At 52.9% G+C, this 18,107-nt stretch overlaps 1 protein-coding gene across 3 annotated transcripts in view; it reads right to left on the minus strand.

Annotated features, from left to right (window-relative positions):
* Positions 1–18,107, minus strand: part of OSBPL10 (oxysterol binding protein like 10) — a 300,684-nt gene that overhangs the window by 13,057 nt on the left and 269,520 nt on the right. For all 3 annotated transcript variants that reach the window (XM_051858914.2, XM_008266099.4, XM_002716244.5), the window contains one exon: positions 13,071–13,551. In XM_051858914.2, the coding sequence (XP_051714874.2) occupies positions 13,071–13,551 (481 nt within the window). The remainder of the gene's footprint in view (positions 1–13,070; positions 13,552–18,107) is intronic.

Consider the following 18,107-nt stretch of genomic DNA (forward strand, 5'->3'; position numbering starts at 1 on the left):
TGGCCACACCTACCACACATCTCTAGATATTCACTAAAGGCAGGCATTCCACCTATCTACAGAGGCAGAGTACAAAGATAAAAGCATCACAAATGCCAAATAAAGAAGAATTTGTCACCACCCTTCTGGCCCTATAGAAGATGCTTAAGGATGTGTTGCACACAGAAACACAGAAACACAGTCATCACTACAAAAGGAGGTAAAGGAAGGAAATGTTCCAGTAAAAGTTCAAAAGAAATTCAAAGTAAAAAATAGAAATATATTTGGAGAAATGGCAGGGCAAAGCCATTGCTTATCAATAGTCACCTTAAGTGTAAATGGCCTCAACTCCCCAGTTAAAAGACACAGATTGGCTGAATGGATTAAAAAACAAAGCCATCGCCGGGGCCGCAGCTCACTAGGCTAATCCTCCACCTAGCGGCACCGGCACACCGGGTTCTAGTCCCGGTCGGGGCGCCGGATTCTGTCCCGGTTGCCCCTCTTCCAGGCCAGCTCTCTGCTGTGGCCCGGGAGTACAGTGGAGGATGGCCCAAGTGCTTGGGCCCTGCACCCCATGGGAGACCAGGAGAAGCACCTGACTCCTGGCTTCGGATCAGCGTGGTGTGCCAGCCGCAGTGCGCCAGCCATGGCGGCCATTGGAGGGTGAACCAACGGCAAAGGAAGACCTTTCTCTCTGTCTCTCTCTCTCACTGTACACTCTGCCTGTCAAAAAAAAAAAAAAGCCATCTATTTGCTGCCTACAAGAAACACATCTCATCAGTGAAGAAGCACACAGACTGAAAAGTGCAAGGACAGAAAAAAGAAACCAGAACAGAGCTGGTGTGGCCATCCTAGTATCGGACAAAATAGACTTTAACACACAAACTGTTAAGAGACAAAGAAGGCACTATGGAATGATTAAGACATCAATTCAACAGGAAGATGTAACTATTACAAACGTATATGCATCTAATTACAGGTACCTGGGTATTCGAAAGAAATACTGAGAGATCTAAAAGGAGACATAGACTCAAATACAATAGTAATGGGGGATGTCAATGCCCCACTTTCAGCAATGCACAGATCAACCAGACAGAAAATCAGCAAGGAATCAGCAGATTTAGTCGACACTATAGACAGAATGGACCTAACAGATATGTACAGAACTTCCCATCCTACAGTTGCAGAATACACATTCTTACCAGCAGTGCACAAATCTTTCTCTAGGATCGGCCACGTGCTAGGTCATAAGGCAAGTCTCAGCAAATTCAAAAAAATCTAAACCACACCATGCATCTTCTCAGACCACAATGGAATGAAGCTGGAAGTCAGCAAAATTGAATGGAAAATAAAAAATACAAAAGATCAGTAAAACAAAGAGCTGTTTTTGAAAAAATAAAATTGACACACCATTGGCCCAACTAACCAAAAAAAAAAAAAAGGAGAAGACCCAAATCAATAAAATTAGAGGTGAAAAAGGAAACGTAACAACAGACACCACCAAAATAAAAAGAATCATCAGAAATTAGTACTACAAAGAGCTGTTGGCCAACAAACTGGGAAACCTAGGAGAAATGAATAAGTCCCTGGACACATACAACCTGCCTAAATTGAACCATGAAGACACAGAAAACCTAAACAGACCCATAACCAAGATGGAATTGAATCAGTAATAAAGGCACTCCCAACAAAGAAAAGCCCAGACCAGATGGCTTCACTGAATTCTACCAAACATTTAAAGAACAACTAACTCCACTTCCTAAATTATTCAAGACAATTTAAAGGGAGGGGATCCTCCCGAATTCTTTCTATGAAGCCAGCATCACCTTAATTTCTAAACCTCAAAAAGACGCAACAGAGAAAGAGAATTACAGACCAATTTCTCTGATGAACATAGATGCAAAAATCCTCAAAATTCTAGCCAATGGAATCCAACAACACATCAGAAAGATCATCCACCCAGACCAAGTGGTGTTTACCCCTGGTATACAGGAATGGTTCAACATTCACAAGTCAATCATGTGATACACCACATTAACAAACTAAAGAATAAAAAGCAAATGATTGTCTCAATAGATGCAGAGAAAGTATTTGATACAATACAACACACTTTCATGAAGAAAACTCTAAGCAAACTGGGTATGGAAGGAACATTCCTCAATACTATCAAGGCAGTCTATGACAAACTCATGGCCAAAGCCCTATTGAATGGGGAAAAGCTGGAAGCATTCCCACCGAGATCCAGTACCAGACAAAGATACCCACTCTTGCCATTGCTATTCAGTATAGTTCTGGAAGTTTTAACCACAGCCATTAGGCAAGAAAAATCAAAGGGATACCTATTGGGAAGGAGGAAGTCAAACTATCCCTACTTGCAGATGACAGGATGCTATATACAGGGGATCCAAAAGACTCCACCAAGTGACTACTGGAACTCATAGACGACGTTGGTAAAGTAGCAGAATACAAAATCAATACACAAAAATAACAGCCTTTGTATACACAGACAATGCCATGGCTGAGAAAGAATTTCTAAGATCAATCCCATTCACAATACCTAAAAAAAATAAAATAAAATACCTTGGCATAAAGTTAACCAAGGATGTCAAAGATCTCTACAATGAGAATTATAAAGCATTAAAGAAAGAAATAGAATAGGGCACAAAAAAATTGAAAAATCTTCCATGTTCATGGATTGGAAGAATCAATATCATCAAAATGTCCATTCTTCTGAAAGCAATTTACAGATTCAATGTGATACCAACCAAAATACCAAAGATGTTCGTCACAGAAATAATGATGCTGAAATTCATATGGAAACACAGGAGACCTCAGATAGATAAAGCAACCTTATAAAATGAATCAAACCTGAGGCATCATAATACCAGACTTCAAGACATACTACAAGGCAGTTATAATCAAAACAGCCTGTACTGCCACAAAAAAGCAAATGGATAGATCAATGGAACAGAACAGAATCACCAGAAATCAATCCAAGCATCTACAACCAACATATATTTGACCAAGGAGCTAAAACCAATCCCTGGAGCAAGGACAGTCTCTTCAACAAATGATGCTGGGAAAACTGGATTTCCACGTGCAGAAGCATGAAGCAAGAGCCTTACCTTACACCCTACACAAAAAATCCACTCAAAATGGATTAAAGGCCTAAATCCATGACACAACACCATCGCATTATGAGAGAACATTGAGGAAACCCTGCAAGACATTGGCTCAGGCAAAGAGTTCTTGGAGAAGACCCCAGAGGCACAGCAGCCAAAGCCAAAATTAACAAGTGGTATTACATCAAACTGAGAAGTCTCTGCACTGCAGAAGAAGCCGTCAGGAAAGTGAAGAGGCAACCAACAGAATGGGAGAAATTATTTGCAAACAATGCAACTGATAAAGGAGAAACAACCAGAATATACAAAGAACAAGAAACTCCACAACAACAAAACAAATTCAGTTGAGATGGGCAAAGGACTTAAACAGACATTTTTCAAAAAAGGAAATCCAAATGGCCAACAGACACATGAGAAAATGCCCAGGATCACTAGCCATCAGGGAAATGCAAATCAAAACCTTGAGGCTCCCCCTCACCCCAGTTAGAATGGCTCTCATACAGAAATCAATAAACAACAAATGCTGGCGAGGCCGTGGGGGACAGGTAGACTGGTAAAGCCACTTTGGAGGACAGTATGGCGGTACCTCAGAAATCTGAATACAGACCTAGCATATGATCCAGCCACCCACCCCTGGAGATTTACCCAAGGGAAGTGAAATCAGTAAATAGAAGAGTTATCTTCACCCTCATGATTACTTTTAAGATTTATTTATTTGCAAGACAGAGTTACAGATAGAAGTAGAGACAGAGAGAGAGAGAAGTCTTCCATCCGCTGGTTCACTGCCCAGATGGCTGCAACAGCCAGAGCTGTGCCGATCTGAAGCCAGGAGCTTCTTCCGGGTCTCCCACATGGGTGCAGGGACCCAAGGACTTGGGCCATCTTCTGCTGCTTTCCCAGGCCATAGCAGAGAGCTGGATCAAAAGAGGAGCATCCAGGACTTGAAAGGGCACCCATATGGGATGTCGGAGCTTCAGGCCAGGCCTTTAACCCGCTGTGCCACATGTTTATTGTAGCTCGATTCACAATAGCTAAGACATGGAACCAACCAAATGCCCATCAACCAAAGACTGGATAAAAAAATTATGGGATATATATATATACTATAGAATACTACACAGCAGTAAAAAAAAAAATAAATCTGTTCATTTGCAATTCAATGGATGAATCTGGAAAACCTCATACTTAGTGAAATCAGTCAGTCCCAAAGGGACAAATACCATACGTTCTCCCTGATCTGTGATAACTAACCGAGCACCTAAATCCAATCTGTAGAAGTGAAGGGGTTGACCTGAGCTGCCCTTGTCTTGACTGTTGAGAAATAGTTATGGGGTGTTTTTTTTTTTTTTAGTTTTCCATTTTTTTTCTCTTCATAGTATTTGTTGAACTCATTGCTTAACAGAGTTAATCACGTGTGTATAAAGCCAATTGAGGAGGCTGGTGCCGCGGCTCACTAGGCTAATCTTCCGCCTGCAGCACCGGCACCCCGGGGTTCTAGTCCCAGTCGGGGTGCCGGATTCTGTCCCGGTTGCCCCTCTTCCAGGCCAGCTCTCTGCTGTGGCCCAGGAGTGCAGTGGAGGATGGCCCAAGTGCTTGGGCCCTGCACCCGCATGGGAGACCAGGAGAAGCTCCTGGCTCCTGGCTTCAGATCAGCGCAGCCCACCGGCCGTAGCAGCCATTTGGGGGGTGAACCAACGGAAGGAAGACCCTTCTCTGTCTCTCTCACTGTCTAACTCTACCTGTCAAAAAAAAAAAAAAAAAAAGAGGGAGGAGGAAGTTTGTAACTGTAAAGCTGTATAGTTCTGCATACATTCCTAAGGACTAACTTACAAGGATATAGTTTAACAACTTGTCATCAACCCCAAATCCCATTAAGCTGAGTGATAAAAATGTCATCATGTTAAAGTGATCATATTAAGTGTTAAAGTGAACATTTAGATAGGATTAAGTGTTAAAGTGACCATATAAATAGGATCAAGTGTCGAGTGATTATAATAGAATTAAAAAGGAGAGAATGTTCCAACATGGGAAGCAGTCCACAGAGCAGACTCAAAGAATGACAATTGCAGGGCTGGCGCTATGGTGTAGCAGGTAAAACCGCCGCCTGCAGTGCCAGCATCCCATATGGGCACCGGTTCGAGTCCCGGCTGCTCCAGTTCCGATCCAGCTCTCTGCTATGGCCTGGGAAAACAGTAGAAGATGGCCCAAGTCCTTGGGCCTCTGCACCCGCATGGGAGACCTGGAAGAAGCTCCTGGCTTTGGATCAGCACAGCTCCAGCTTTTGTGGCCAACTGGGGAGTGAACCAGTGGATGGAAGACCTCTTTCTCTCTCTGCCTCTCCTTCTCTGTGTAACTATCTTTCAGATAAATAAATCTTTAAAAAAAAAAAAAAAACCATGAGAGCATTTCAGGTATGGAAGCCAAGACAATGTGGCAAAAAATATTCTACATGAAGGATCTCTGTGAGTGAGACCCCAACAGAAGGAGTGGCCATCAGAGGAGGAGGTACTTTTCTCTAAAGGGAGGAGAGAACTTCCACTTTGCTTATGGCCTTGTCTACATACTGACAGAGTTTGTGGATTCAAAAGGCTTCCATACCCTAGGCAGCTTATGCCAAGAGTCTCGGGTGGTCACTAACCTCATACATAACAGTGTTAATTGTTAATTAACAACAGGAGTCACTATCTACTTATGTCCCATGCAGGACTTCTGTCCTCAATGAGTTGTATTGTAAGAGTTAACTATGATACTTAGTTGTGTGTGTGTGTGCAAATTGTTGAAACCTTTACTTAGTATAGAGTTGGTCTTCTGTGTAGGAAGTTAATTGAAAATGAATCTTAATGGAGAATGGCACTGGGAAGGGGAGAGCTAGGAAGCGGCGGGGTGGGAGTGTGGGTGGGAGGGCGGGTATGGTGGGAAAATTAACTATATTCCTAAAGTTGTACTTATGAAATTTGTATTACTTAAAAAATAAAAAAGCTGGGCCGGCACCACAGCTCACTAGGCTAATCCTCCACCTGCGGCACCAGCACCCCGGGTTCTAGTCCCGGTTGGGGCGCTGGGTTCTGTCCCGGTTGCCCCTCTTCCAGGCCAGCTCTCTGCTGTGGCCAGGGAGTGCAGTGGAGGATGGCCCAAGTGCTTGGGTCCTGCACCTGCATGGGAGACCAGGAGAAGCACCTGGCTCCTGGCTTCGGATCAGCACGGTGCGCCAGCCATAGTGGCCATTTGGGGGGTGAACCAATGGAAAAGGAAGACCTTTGTCTGTCTCTCTCTCACTGTCTAACTCTGTCAAAAAAAGTTATAAGATATATACACATATATATACACACACACACACATATATATGTATGTATGTCACCAATAGTAATCGTGATAAGTAACGGGTAACAGTTGCAGAAATGCGTCATTGTCTTCTCTCTGGTACTGAGGACTTTATCAAGGGCAGGTTATTGTAGCCTTCTAAGTACTATAGTTTGCATATTAGTTTGGATGTAAAGTGTCCCCAAAAGGCCCACGTGTTAAGGGCTTAGTGCCAGGGTCGTGCTCCTGGGATGCGGTGAAACATTTGAGGGGGGGGGGGCTAGTGGGAGGTCTTTAGGTCACTGGGGGCATGTCCTTGAAAGGTAGTGTGGGACCCCAGTCTCTTCCTATTTGACATGCAACCAGTCACCTCAACATCTGCTCCCACCCTTGCCCTCACTGGAGGCCAAACCAATGGGACCCCTGCCCAATGTCGAACTTTGAACTCCTCAAACTGTGAGTTAAATAGATCTCCTCTCTTCATAGATAGAGAAACGGTCAAGGACGACAGTTCCGGGGACAGTGAGAGGAGGTCATGTGCTTGCTGAGCTATGGGGTGGGGGCAGGGAGGGCCTGTGGCTGGCACAGCCAAAGGGGGAGGGCTGGCCACTCCAGAGGGGTGATGGGACCACAGAGCAGGGAAGCAGGGGGAAGAGGGAGGTGTGGAGTCTGGTTCATCAAAAGACAGTCCAGGGGTGGCGCTGTGGCGCAGTAGGTTCATCCTCCGCCTGCAGCACCAGCGTCCCACATGGGCACCGGTTCTAGTCCCGGCTGCTCCACTTCCAATCCAGCTCCCTGCTGTGGCCTGGGAAAGCAGTGGAAGATGGCCCAAGTGCTTGGGTCCCTGCATCCGCGTGGGAGACCCGGAAGAAGCTCCTGGCTCCTGGGTTTGGATCGGCGCAGCTCTGGCCATTGCAGCTACCTGGGGAGTGAACCAGCAGATGGAAGACCTCTCTGTCTCTCCCTCTCATTGTAACTCTACCTGTCAAATAAATAAATAAAACTTAAAAAAAAAAAAGATAGTCCATTCACTGAGCAGTTATTCCAACCAATCGCGATCTAAACTCATCGTGCTTATCTGTAGAGTGGAAAGAGGAGGAAGAAAAGATTCCTGTTCTGTCTCCGTGTCACGGCCCCCCTCTCCCACCTTCAGTCTGTCCTGGGGGTGCTACTCAGTCCAGCAGGGCCTGTGTCACTCCGTAAAAGCTCCGGCCCCTCCGTGCTCCCTGACCTTGTCTCCCCGACCCTGCCCTACTATCCTCTGAACACCCCAGGGCCTCTGCCCTTGCTGGTCTTGTTGCCTGGACACCCCTTCGGACACAATTCACATGGCTGGCTCCTCGCTGGCTTCAAGCTTTCACTTGATGCCCCCCAACCCCGGTTCTATTCTGGGGCTGGCACCGTGGCACAGCAGCCGTCCCGTATCAGAGTACTGGTCTGAGCCCCAGTTGCTCTATTTTGGATCCAGTTCTCTGCTAATGTGCCTGGAAGGCGGTGGAAGATGGCTGAAGTGCTTGGGTTTCTGCCATCCATGTGGGAGACCAGGATGGAGCCCCAGGCTCCTGGCTTGGACCCGGTCCAGAGCCCACCATTGTGGCCATTTGCGGAATGCACCAAGGGATAGATCTCTATCACTCTGCATTTCAAGGAAATAAATAAATCTTTTAAAAAGCGAATTCCCCATTCTTACTGAGGTGTACCCCACTGCAAACCACAGCACCGCGTCTCCGCCACACTCTGCATCGCCCTTCCCGTGTGATTGGCGGGCACTCTGCAGAGCTCACGCATGCACCTTGCCTCCTGCCTGACCCGCCCACGGGCACGCGAGCTCCCCGGGGCAGGCCCCTCTACGCCGTGGCCTCAGCTGCACACCGCAGACCGTGAGTGAATGCGGAATCCACCAGACTTGTCTGAGTCGCCCCTGCTACGGGGAAGGAGGGAGACCTGCTGAACCCAGCACCTGCAGGAGGTGGGTAGGGGGTCATCCATGCACACAGAGCTGGGAGACCACCAGGAGGGGAGAGCCGCCCCCGTGTCTTCTCTCATCTCTCAAGGATTTGTCGTGTTGGGGGTTCAGAGCAAGCACAAACTCAAACAGGGGGTGCATCCCCTGGACGCGAAGTTTTGTTGGTAAATAAGGACCCCTGCCCAGGACAAATCTCAAGGGGTGAGTGGGGCCCTCGGAGACCTAGGAAGTCACAGAGCCCTGGAGCAGTCCCAGCTCGGACCGATGTCACTGCCACTTCTTATAGACAGATCCCGCCCACTTCTTACTGCCAATAAGACCCTCCCGGGGCGGGGGGTGGGGGGCAGGGCGTGTCCTTAGCATGTTGTCACCATTCGACAGCAAGCACTAGCAGGTTATGCCAGCCAGGAGGCCACAGCCTGGGCCCTGCCACGTGGGTTTAACCCCTTCAGTGCTGCACAGGGGCAGCTCCCTGTGGCTCGTGAGGAGATCCCTGGGCTCCAACCTCCACCCCTCCAGAAATTCACCCGAATCAGGCTTGCCTGTTCAGCCCCATAGACAGAGCTCAGACGCCTGCCTCACCCAGCACGCCACCTGCTGCTCGCCCCGCCCACGCTCACCCGTCCTGGCCCAGGGACGCGGAGCGACCCCCGGAAGCCTCTCGGATTCTGACTTCTTACGCACACATCAGACTGCGGCTCTGAAAAGCGGCCCCCCACAGCGTTTTCCCCATGGCTGGTCAGAGCAGCTACAGACCCCTCAATGGCTTGGAGACGCCATGCTTTGTGAGAAGGCCATCACGTCCAGCATACAGCAGATGCGGGCAGGGCCTTCTCCAGCCAGCGTCCACATTCTGTCCAGGAAAGAGCTTGTCACGGGAACGAGAGGCCGGGGTCTGATGGACAGTCGCCCGCAGGTGCTCCACCTGCCCTCACTGGCTGTGCACCTGCCAGGCTCCCACAGCCTCCCACTCCCTTCTTCACTGGCACGTGCTGAGCCCTTGTTTGTTTCTTTAGCTCCATAGGAGCCTCCGCAAGCCAGCTCTCCCTTGAGGCCTGGGACTCGTGCCTGGCTCCCGTGTCTGTGCACATTAATAAAATCTGGGGTCCCCCCCATAGCCTATTTTCTTTCTTTTCTTTTTTCTTTTTTTTTTTTTTTTTTTTTTTGACAGGCAGAGTGGACAGTGAGAGAGAGAGAGACAGAGAGAAAGGTCTTCCTTTGCCGTTCGTTCACCCTCCAATGGCCGCCGCGGCCAGTGCGCTGCGGCCGGCACACCGCGCTGATCTGATGGCAGGAGCCAGGTGCTTCTCCTGGTCTCCCTTGGGGTGCAGAGCCCAAGCACTTGGGCCATCCTCCACTGCACTCCCTGGCCACAGCAGAGAGCTGGCCTGGAAGAGGGGCAACCGGGACAGAATCTGGCGCCCCGACCGGGACTAGAACCCAGTGTGCCAGCGCCGCAAGGCAGAGGATTAGCCTAGTGAGACGCGGCGCCGGCCCCATAGCCTATTTTCACAACTAAATCATCAAGTCTTAGGGCTGGTGTCATGGCGTAGCAGGTTAGGCCACCACGGGAGATGCTGGCATCTTCTATCAGACCACTGATGTGAGCCCTGGCTGCTCCACTTCCCATCCAACTCCCTGCTAATGCACCTGGGAAGGTAGCAGATCGGATGGCCAAGTGCTTGGGGCACTGTCACCCTCGTGGGAGACCCAGATGGAGTTCCAGGCTCTTGACTGCAGCCTGCCCCAAACCTGACTGTTGAGGTCATTTGGGGAGTGAGCCAGCAGATGTGATATGTGTGTGTGTGTGTGTGTGTATGTGTGCACGCACGTACATGTCTCATTCTGTCACTCTGCCTTCCAAATAAATTAAAAAAAAATAAAATGAAATCATTGCACTTTTCAGAGGGATAAGATCAAGTGCCCGCCCGGCATCCCTTGTCCTGGCTGTAGCGAGGGCAGGGGGTGCCGTTGCGGGTTCTACACGTGACCGTGGGCAGCTGGCCCCCTCAGGCTCCTCTTGTTAAACAAGGGGTAGCTGGATGCCACGGAGGTTTGCTAAGCTTTGTGGAGCAACTGAACCCACTGGGAAGTGAACTTGGGAAATGAGTAAGGCTGGGCGGAGAGGCTTGGGTTCAAGCGCAGGGAGGAGCTGGATGGCTCACATGTGTCTCTCCTCCCTGCTGGGCCTACAAACCCTGGGGGGCTCAGGGTGGGCAGACTCTCAGAGCTGCAGTACCGCCAGCATTGGTAAGGGCTCCCTAAGGAATGAGACCCCCCTCTGCCAGTCCTCGCTCACCCCTCTCGGCGGCAGCAAAAGCCACACAAGCCTGGCCTTGGCATGTTCCCGGCTGGCCAGTGGCTGCACCATTGCATTCTCACAGCAAAGTGTCCCGGGGGGAATGAGCCTCCTTACAAGTGAGACATGAGAGGTGGTCTTGGGCCCAGTGGTTAGGACGCCTGTGTCTCACATCAGTGTCCGGAGTCCAAGCCTGGCTCTGGCTCCTGACCCCAGCTTCCTGCTAATGCAGACCCTGGGAGGTAGCAGTGACGGCTCCAATGACTGGGTTCTTGCTTCCTACGTGGGAGACCTGGATTGAGTCGCTGGCTCCAAGCCAAGGGCCAACAGAGGCACCTGGGGAGTAAACCAGCGGACAGCAGCTCTCTGTCTCCCTCCAAGACAAGCCTGTGCATTACTACTCCCCTGTACACACAACCCCACTCTCTTCTGAATTGTGGACCAAGCCTGAACCTAGGTGGTCTGGGGGCACGCTAGCGACAGGGGGGTCCCTGGCCTGTTTTACAAACAGATGAATTCTTGGTGAACTCCTTGACACTGACTGACCCGAGACGAAGGTGCGAGCCCTATTGCGCCCCTTGGCTGCCGGCTGCACAGGGCTCACATCAGTGGTCTGATAGAAGATGCCAGCATCTCCCGTGGTGGCCTAACCTGCTACGCCATGACACCAGCCCTAAGATTTGATGATTTAGTTGTGAAAATAGGCTATGGGGCCGGCGCCGCGTCTCACTAGGCTAATCCTCCGCCTTGCGGCGCCAGTACACTGGGTTCTAGTTCCGGTCGGGGCGCCAGATTCTGTCCCGGTTGCCCCTCTTCCAGGCCAGCTCTCTGCTGTGGTCACCATCCTGCAGGGGCCTGTGACGCTGATAGCAGGTGCACCTGCAGCAGCTGTGGGGTCACCATCCTGCTTGCACAGGACCTCCAGCACCCCGGGGCGCCCTCTGGCCCTGAGAGGAGCCACAGAAGGAAGCCCAGTGGTTTTACTGACCGGCACAGCTGCACACAGAGAACCAAGAGCTGTCTGGATCTGCTCTGTTTCCCGGCCCCTCTGGAATTTGTTCCAATGGGATTTTCTTTTTCTTTTCTTTTTTTTTTTTTTTTTTACAGGCAGAGTGGACAGTGAGAGAGAGAGACAGAGAGAAAGGTCTTCCTTTGCTGTTGGTTCACCCTCCAATGGCCGCCGAGGCCGGCACACCGCGCTGATCCGAAGGCAAGAGCCAGGTGCTTCTCCTGGTCTCCCATGGGGTGCAGGGCCCAAGCACTTGGGCCATCCTCCACTGCACTCCCGGGCCACAGCAGAGAGCTGGCCTGGAAGAGGGGCAACCGGGACAGAATCCGGTGCCCCAACCGGGACTAGAACCCGGTGTGCCGGTGCTGCAAGGAGGAGGATTAGCCTAGTGAGCAGCGGCACCGGCCCAATGGGATTTTCACTAGCAGGGCTCCATGGCAACCTCTGTCAAGGTCACCAGTGACCTCCGTGGTCCAAAAGCCAATGCCCGCTGCTTGGTTCCACGTCACGTGGCTGTCACAGCAGCTGGTCCCTGTCTCTAGGCCCCCAGGAGCACACTCTCCTGTCGCACGTGCTTTGGCTGTGCATCCCTGGGCCTCTGACAGCAGGGAGGGCAGGGGAACAGCGCTCACTCGGTGATCTCGCCCATCCCAAGGCCTGGGTCACAGGCTTTACCTCTGCCGGGGCCTCTCCTGCAACCCCAGCCTGTATCTCCAAGGCCGTTTGAAAAAGTTCATGGAAAAATGAACTACAAGAGAAGCTTATTTGGACAGACAAAAAAAAATTTGAATTCCATGCACAGCTTTCTATAATACATATTTTCAAGAAGATTTTTAGATACCAGCTGCCTACTCATTCATTCTGCTTCAATGCCCAAACCGTAACACACCCAGCACTGCGCTCCTACACTCTCCCTCCAGACTCGGCCCCCACCCCCCTCACTCGGCCTCCCACCTGCTCAGATCAGAACCCTAGGGAGCCCTCCTCCCCCAGGCCTCACCTCTGAACCAAAGCAAACCCCCAGGCCCTCAGCACCACGCCCTTCTCCACTGTTCCCACCTGCTCGGGCAGTCGTTCTCAGAACACTCTCCCCACCCCCGCACCTCCCTGTGGCTCCCTTATGGTCTTACAACGAGCCCCTGCGTGCACGTGGGAGATTGGAAGAAGCTCCTGGCTTTGGATAGGTGCAGTCCTGGCCATTGTGGCCATCTGGGGAGTGGACCAGTGGATGAAAGACCTCTCTCTCTGTTTCTCTGCTTTTCAAATAAGTAAATAAATCCTTTTTTTAAAAAAAAAAAATAACAGAAATCACCATGCATAACACAATCACCAGTCTATCGGGGGTACAAACGTCCCGGCCTGAGAGCCAAGGCCCAGCGACACCACGTGGCTTACCTTCCCCTATCATGGAGACGCCCACGGACATGCCCATGAACTTGCTCTTGGTCCATACGTGAGTGTTCACGCACAGTCTCTTCTCCTTGCACTCACAGTAGAAGCAGGAGATGGGCGGGTGATGGGACACCTGCTCAGCCACAAACCTGAGTTTGTAGCTCTGGGAAGAGTCATCGGCCCCCGGGCGCCCGGGCGGGTCGGCAGGACAGGGGGCAGCAGTCCTCCTCGGCTTGACCTTGTCCTTGGGAACTTCCCAGGAGCAATGAAACGTCTCGCCGATGATGGGGTTGTAGGGCTTCTTGGCCAAGGCCCCCTTGCGGCCCTCGTGAAAGGCCGTGAGATAATACTCCACGAAGCAAATCACTCTCTCCTCCGGCGTGGCCCCGGCGGTGATGGCCAGCAGCAGGTCTGGATGCGCCATGAAGTCCGCGTACATCTCCAGCAAGGACCGCTTCTCCAGGATGAACGTGGGGAGCACCACCTGCAGGCAGAGGACAAGAGTCAGGCAGGACCCCCCCGCGGTCACCCCGACAAGTGGGAAGGGGAGGCGCCGGCCACAGCTGCCACCCAGCACACTGCCAACGGCCCACCCCAGGGAGCAGCTCCCTCCGGTGCACAGGTGACAGATCTGGGGGAAGTGGGGGCTGCAGCAAGATCAACCCGGCTTTGTGGACAAGCAAATTACCAGGAGTGGTTTTTTGTCTTCCACGTTGACCCGGGCCACACAGCAGTCAGTGCCTCCACGACCCCCCTGGCACAGCTCCCCCAACTCACATCCCCCAGATGCAAAGACGGCAGCGTGGGTGGGCTCCTCCCCTGGCCTTTGCCATCAGGCACAGCCAGGGCAGTGGCTCCGGGCATGCCCACAACGGTAGGCACTGGGCCTTGCTGTGTTCCTTGCAGGGGGTCCAGGCAGGCGAGGACCCCCCATCCAGAGTGCGTGTCTGGAGCTGGCGTGCACACCCCCTGGGGACCGCGGTGGGCTGGGCACAGGAGCCCCCTCAGAGCTGCCACGGGAAGAAGCCCATGGTGGTTCCATCTCCAGAGGCTGCAACACGGGGCAGGCCTCTTTGTCTTGCAAATATGTAAAAATGTTAAGAGTTCCAACTTGTTTGACACACAGAACCTCCTAGAAAGAACCCACACAGTGACAATACGCAGGGTCCTCAAAGACAGGGTCTGAGATGGGACAAGATTCTCCCAGTTGGCCCCGAGGGGTGCAGGTGGTCACTCGTGGCTGTACAACCCTAGATGCTGGTGACCCAATGACTTGGTCGCTGAAAGCAAACGACACATTGTGGCCCCGGAAAGTAGGTAAGTCCTTATTATCATTCATGAAAAGCAGACCACACGCCTTCCCCTGCTCTACATAGGTCTTTTTTTTTTTTTTTGGACAGGCAGAGTGGACAGTGAGAGAGAGAGAGAGAAAGGTCTTCCTTTGCCGTTGGTTCACCCTCCAATGGCCGCCGCGGCCGGCGCACCGCGCTGATCCGAAGCCAGGAGCCAGGTGCTTCTCCTGGTCTCCCATGGGGTGCAGGGCCCAAGCACTTGGGCCATCCTCCACTGCACTCCCTGGCCATAGCAGAGAGCTGGCCTGGAAGAGGGGCAACCGGGACAGAATCCGGCGCCCCGACCGGGACTAGAACCCGGTGTGCCTGCGCCGCAAGGCGGAGGATTAGCCTAGTGAGCCGCGGCGCCGGCCTCTAGGCAGGTCTTAAAATAACTTAGTCGCTGGGTAGTGACCCCACCTACGTGGCTGCAAAACACGGCTTCACCCTGCAGCATCTCCCGTTGCTCCTCCCAATGCAAACTCATCAATTCTTACTCCTTTTAAGACAGATTTGAAAACCAGAGAGACGGGGTGGGGGAGAGCTGGGGAGAGAGATTTTGCATCCACTGGTTCATTTACCACGTGCCACAACAGGCAAGGCTAGGCCGGGCCAAAGCCAGGAGCGCCGTCTGGGTCTCCCAGGTAAGTGGCACGAACCCCAGTACTCGGGCCATCGCCCACTGCCTCCCAGCGTCTGTGCTAGCAGGGAGCCGGATCAGAAGCAGAGCAGCGCTCCAACACAAGATGCGGGATTCCACGCGGTGGCTCACCCTGCTCTGCCCCAACACGCACCCCAACTCGCTGGAACCTGAACCTGCGGGCTCCTGCCGGGCAAGCCCCACGTGAGGGCAGAGCAGCCCCACCAGGCTCGGGCGGGCTGACAGACACCACGGGGTGGCCGACACCCAAGGGCCTGTCTGCCCTTCCCTTAGACACAGCCTGACGGCCGTGTTGCCAGAGTAAAGGGTAACATGGCGATTGCCACACGGGTTTACCGATCTGTAGCGTCACCCGCTCCAGCCTTCTAAACACCCTGCTTTGCAAAGGCTGTGGGGACAGTGGAAGCAAGAAGAGATGTCCACACAGAAAGACACGGACGGGCCAGCACGACATCAGCTTGGGTGCTCGGGCCCCTGCCACCCGCACGGGAGATCTGGATGGAGTTCCCGGCGGCTACTGCTTCAGCCTGGCCCAGACCCGGCTGTAGCGGCCGTTTGGGGAATGAGCAAGTGGATGGAAGACCTCTCTCTCTGCCTCTGTCTTGCAAATATGTAAAAATATTAAGAAAACACAAAGAGGAAACCAGACAGCCCAGCCCGTCAGAGCCGTGAGGCTGAGTGGCTCCCTCTAACACGTCTCTAGCTCACATGTGCAAAGTAGGTCTCAGTATGTGTGCGGAGCCAAAAGAAGCCAGATGTGAACCTGAAGATGTGGCACGACCCAGGTAAACCCACAAAAAGACCCCCCCTTCCCGTCTCCCCAGGTTACGCAGAACAGCGGTACACGCCTCTGTCTCGCTGTCTCCCTGCACTGCCCTTAGAACATGCAGGAAGAGGCAGCACCAGACACAAAGCAATGGAGGTCCTCACTCTCAGCCACAGCCTGACCGCGCCGCAGCTCTGGCCAGAAACGTGCCCTTCACGCCCCCTCTGCTGCTCCCTTGTCCTCCCACGGGCCTGGGCCAGCGTCCAGGGTCTGTCTCCAGCGGCTTCGTTGTGACAGCTGCTCCTCTCTCCGGGGTCCCCCTGCTAATGCCCACCTCCCTCCCGCTACCTCCCACCACCCCGTTTCACTGTCCAGTGGTAGAGAGAAGGCTGAGCAAGGGAGAGTCCCCACACCAGGCCTCTCCCACCCCCAGAAACACTCAAGGGCTCCCCCTGCCAGCCCCACCCAGACAGGACACACGGGCTAGGGAGCGGGGACTAGGCCACGTCAGTTAGACCCGAGAAGCAGCCACAGGTGTCAGCATCCTTACACCAGCCCCAGACAGCTCCCGGCAGCTGAACAGTTTTGTCGTCCAGGTGAGCGTGGTCAGGCCTGGTGGCCCTAACCAGGTGGAGACGGTTTCCTGACCTTGGCACCCATCCTGACCTTGGCACCCATCCTGCCACTACCGGGTACCAGCAGCTTCTCTCCAACAACTCTACCTCCGGACAACAGCGCTGGTGTCTGTACTCAAGAAGGAAATGACGGAGGCAGGGTCGGCTACAACGTTTATGGGAAGACGTGTCCCCCGTCATGTAGCCAGCGCAGCTGAACTCAGGGGCTGAGGCCTCCAGACACACTCCCGACCGCAAGCACCGCACTTGGAACCGCGGCCGACTGAGGGCCCCTTTGCGATGGCGCAGCTCCGCACCTTGCTCCTGCAGGTAAGGGACGCAGAGGCCAGAGCGAGCCACAGCCTGCTACCCCACTGCTGCCACCCGTACCCCGGCCCAGGTCCACGTGCTAAAGGTGTGGTCCCCCAGGGTGGGGGTAGCGGAACGCCTGGGAGGTGGGACCAGCCCCTCACGTCAGCAGGGTGTGCCCTGGGCAGGAGTTCGCTCAAGCCCGCCCAAGTGTGGGCAGCCACGCCCTCTCTGCTCCCTGCTCCTCCCAGCACTGCCATCTACCACCCTCCTTAGAGGCCACATCAGCAGAGCTGCCCCATGTGGGACTTGAGCCTCCCTAACTGTGGGCTGAATAAACCCTTTCTCTCTTTTTTTTTTTTTTTTTTTTTTTTGGACAGGCAGAGTAGACAGTGAGAGAGAGAGAGAGAGAGAGAGAGAAAGGTCTTCCTTTTGCCGTTGGTTCACCTCTCAACGGCTGCTGTGGCCGGCGCACTGCGCTGATCCGAAGCCAGGAGCCAGGTGCTTTCTCCTGGTCTCCCATGCACGTGCGGGGCCCAAGCACTTGGGCCATCCTCCGCTGCACTCCCGGGCCACAGCAGAGAGCTGGACTGGAAGAGGAGCAACCGGGACAGAATCCGGTGCCCCGACAGGGACTAGAACCCGGAGTGCCGGCGCTGCAGGCAGAAGATTAGCCTAGTGAACCACAGCGCTGGCCAACCCTTTCTCTTTCCAAGGTGAGTTGCTTCAGTGTTCTGTCCTAGAAACAAAAAAGAAATGAATTCCCCAGGACACACCTGCCTGTGGTTACTGAAAACCTCTTCTAGGAGTTCACTGGTCCTAAGAACTCACACGGCTGGCCCACCCTGTCTGCTGCCACTTGTTAAAAAGCAGGGGAAGAGGGCTGGGTGGGGGGGCCCCACCCCCACCACATCGCAGCATCTCTGGTGTCGTGGCACAGCGGGTCAAGCCGCCGCCGGGTTGCCTGCATCCCGTATCAGATGGCGCCTCACCTTCACTTCCGATCCAGCCTCCCACGGGTGCACCGGAGAAGCCGTAGGTGGTGGTTCAAGCGCTTGGGACCCTGCCACCCATGTGGGAGACAAGGATGGAGTTCCCGGCTGTTAGCGGTATATGAAGAGTGGACACTCTCACTCCCTGTCACTCTGCTCTTCAAATAAATAAAATAAACTTAAAGACAAAACATAAGGGCTGGTGTTGTCACTGCGTTGCCAGCATCCCATATGGGCACTGGTTTATGACCCAGCCACTCCACTTCCAAACGAGCTCCCGGCTAATGGCCTGGGAAAAGCAGCAGAAGACGGCCCAAATGCTTGGGACTCTGCCGCCCACCTGGGAGAGTGGGGTGAAGTTCCTGGC

The sequence above is a fragment of the Oryctolagus cuniculus genome, chromosome 4 (assembly GCF_964237555.1).
Source record: "Oryctolagus cuniculus chromosome 4, mOryCun1.1, whole genome shotgun sequence".
NCBI lineage: Eukaryota > Metazoa > Chordata > Mammalia > Lagomorpha > Leporidae > Oryctolagus > Oryctolagus cuniculus.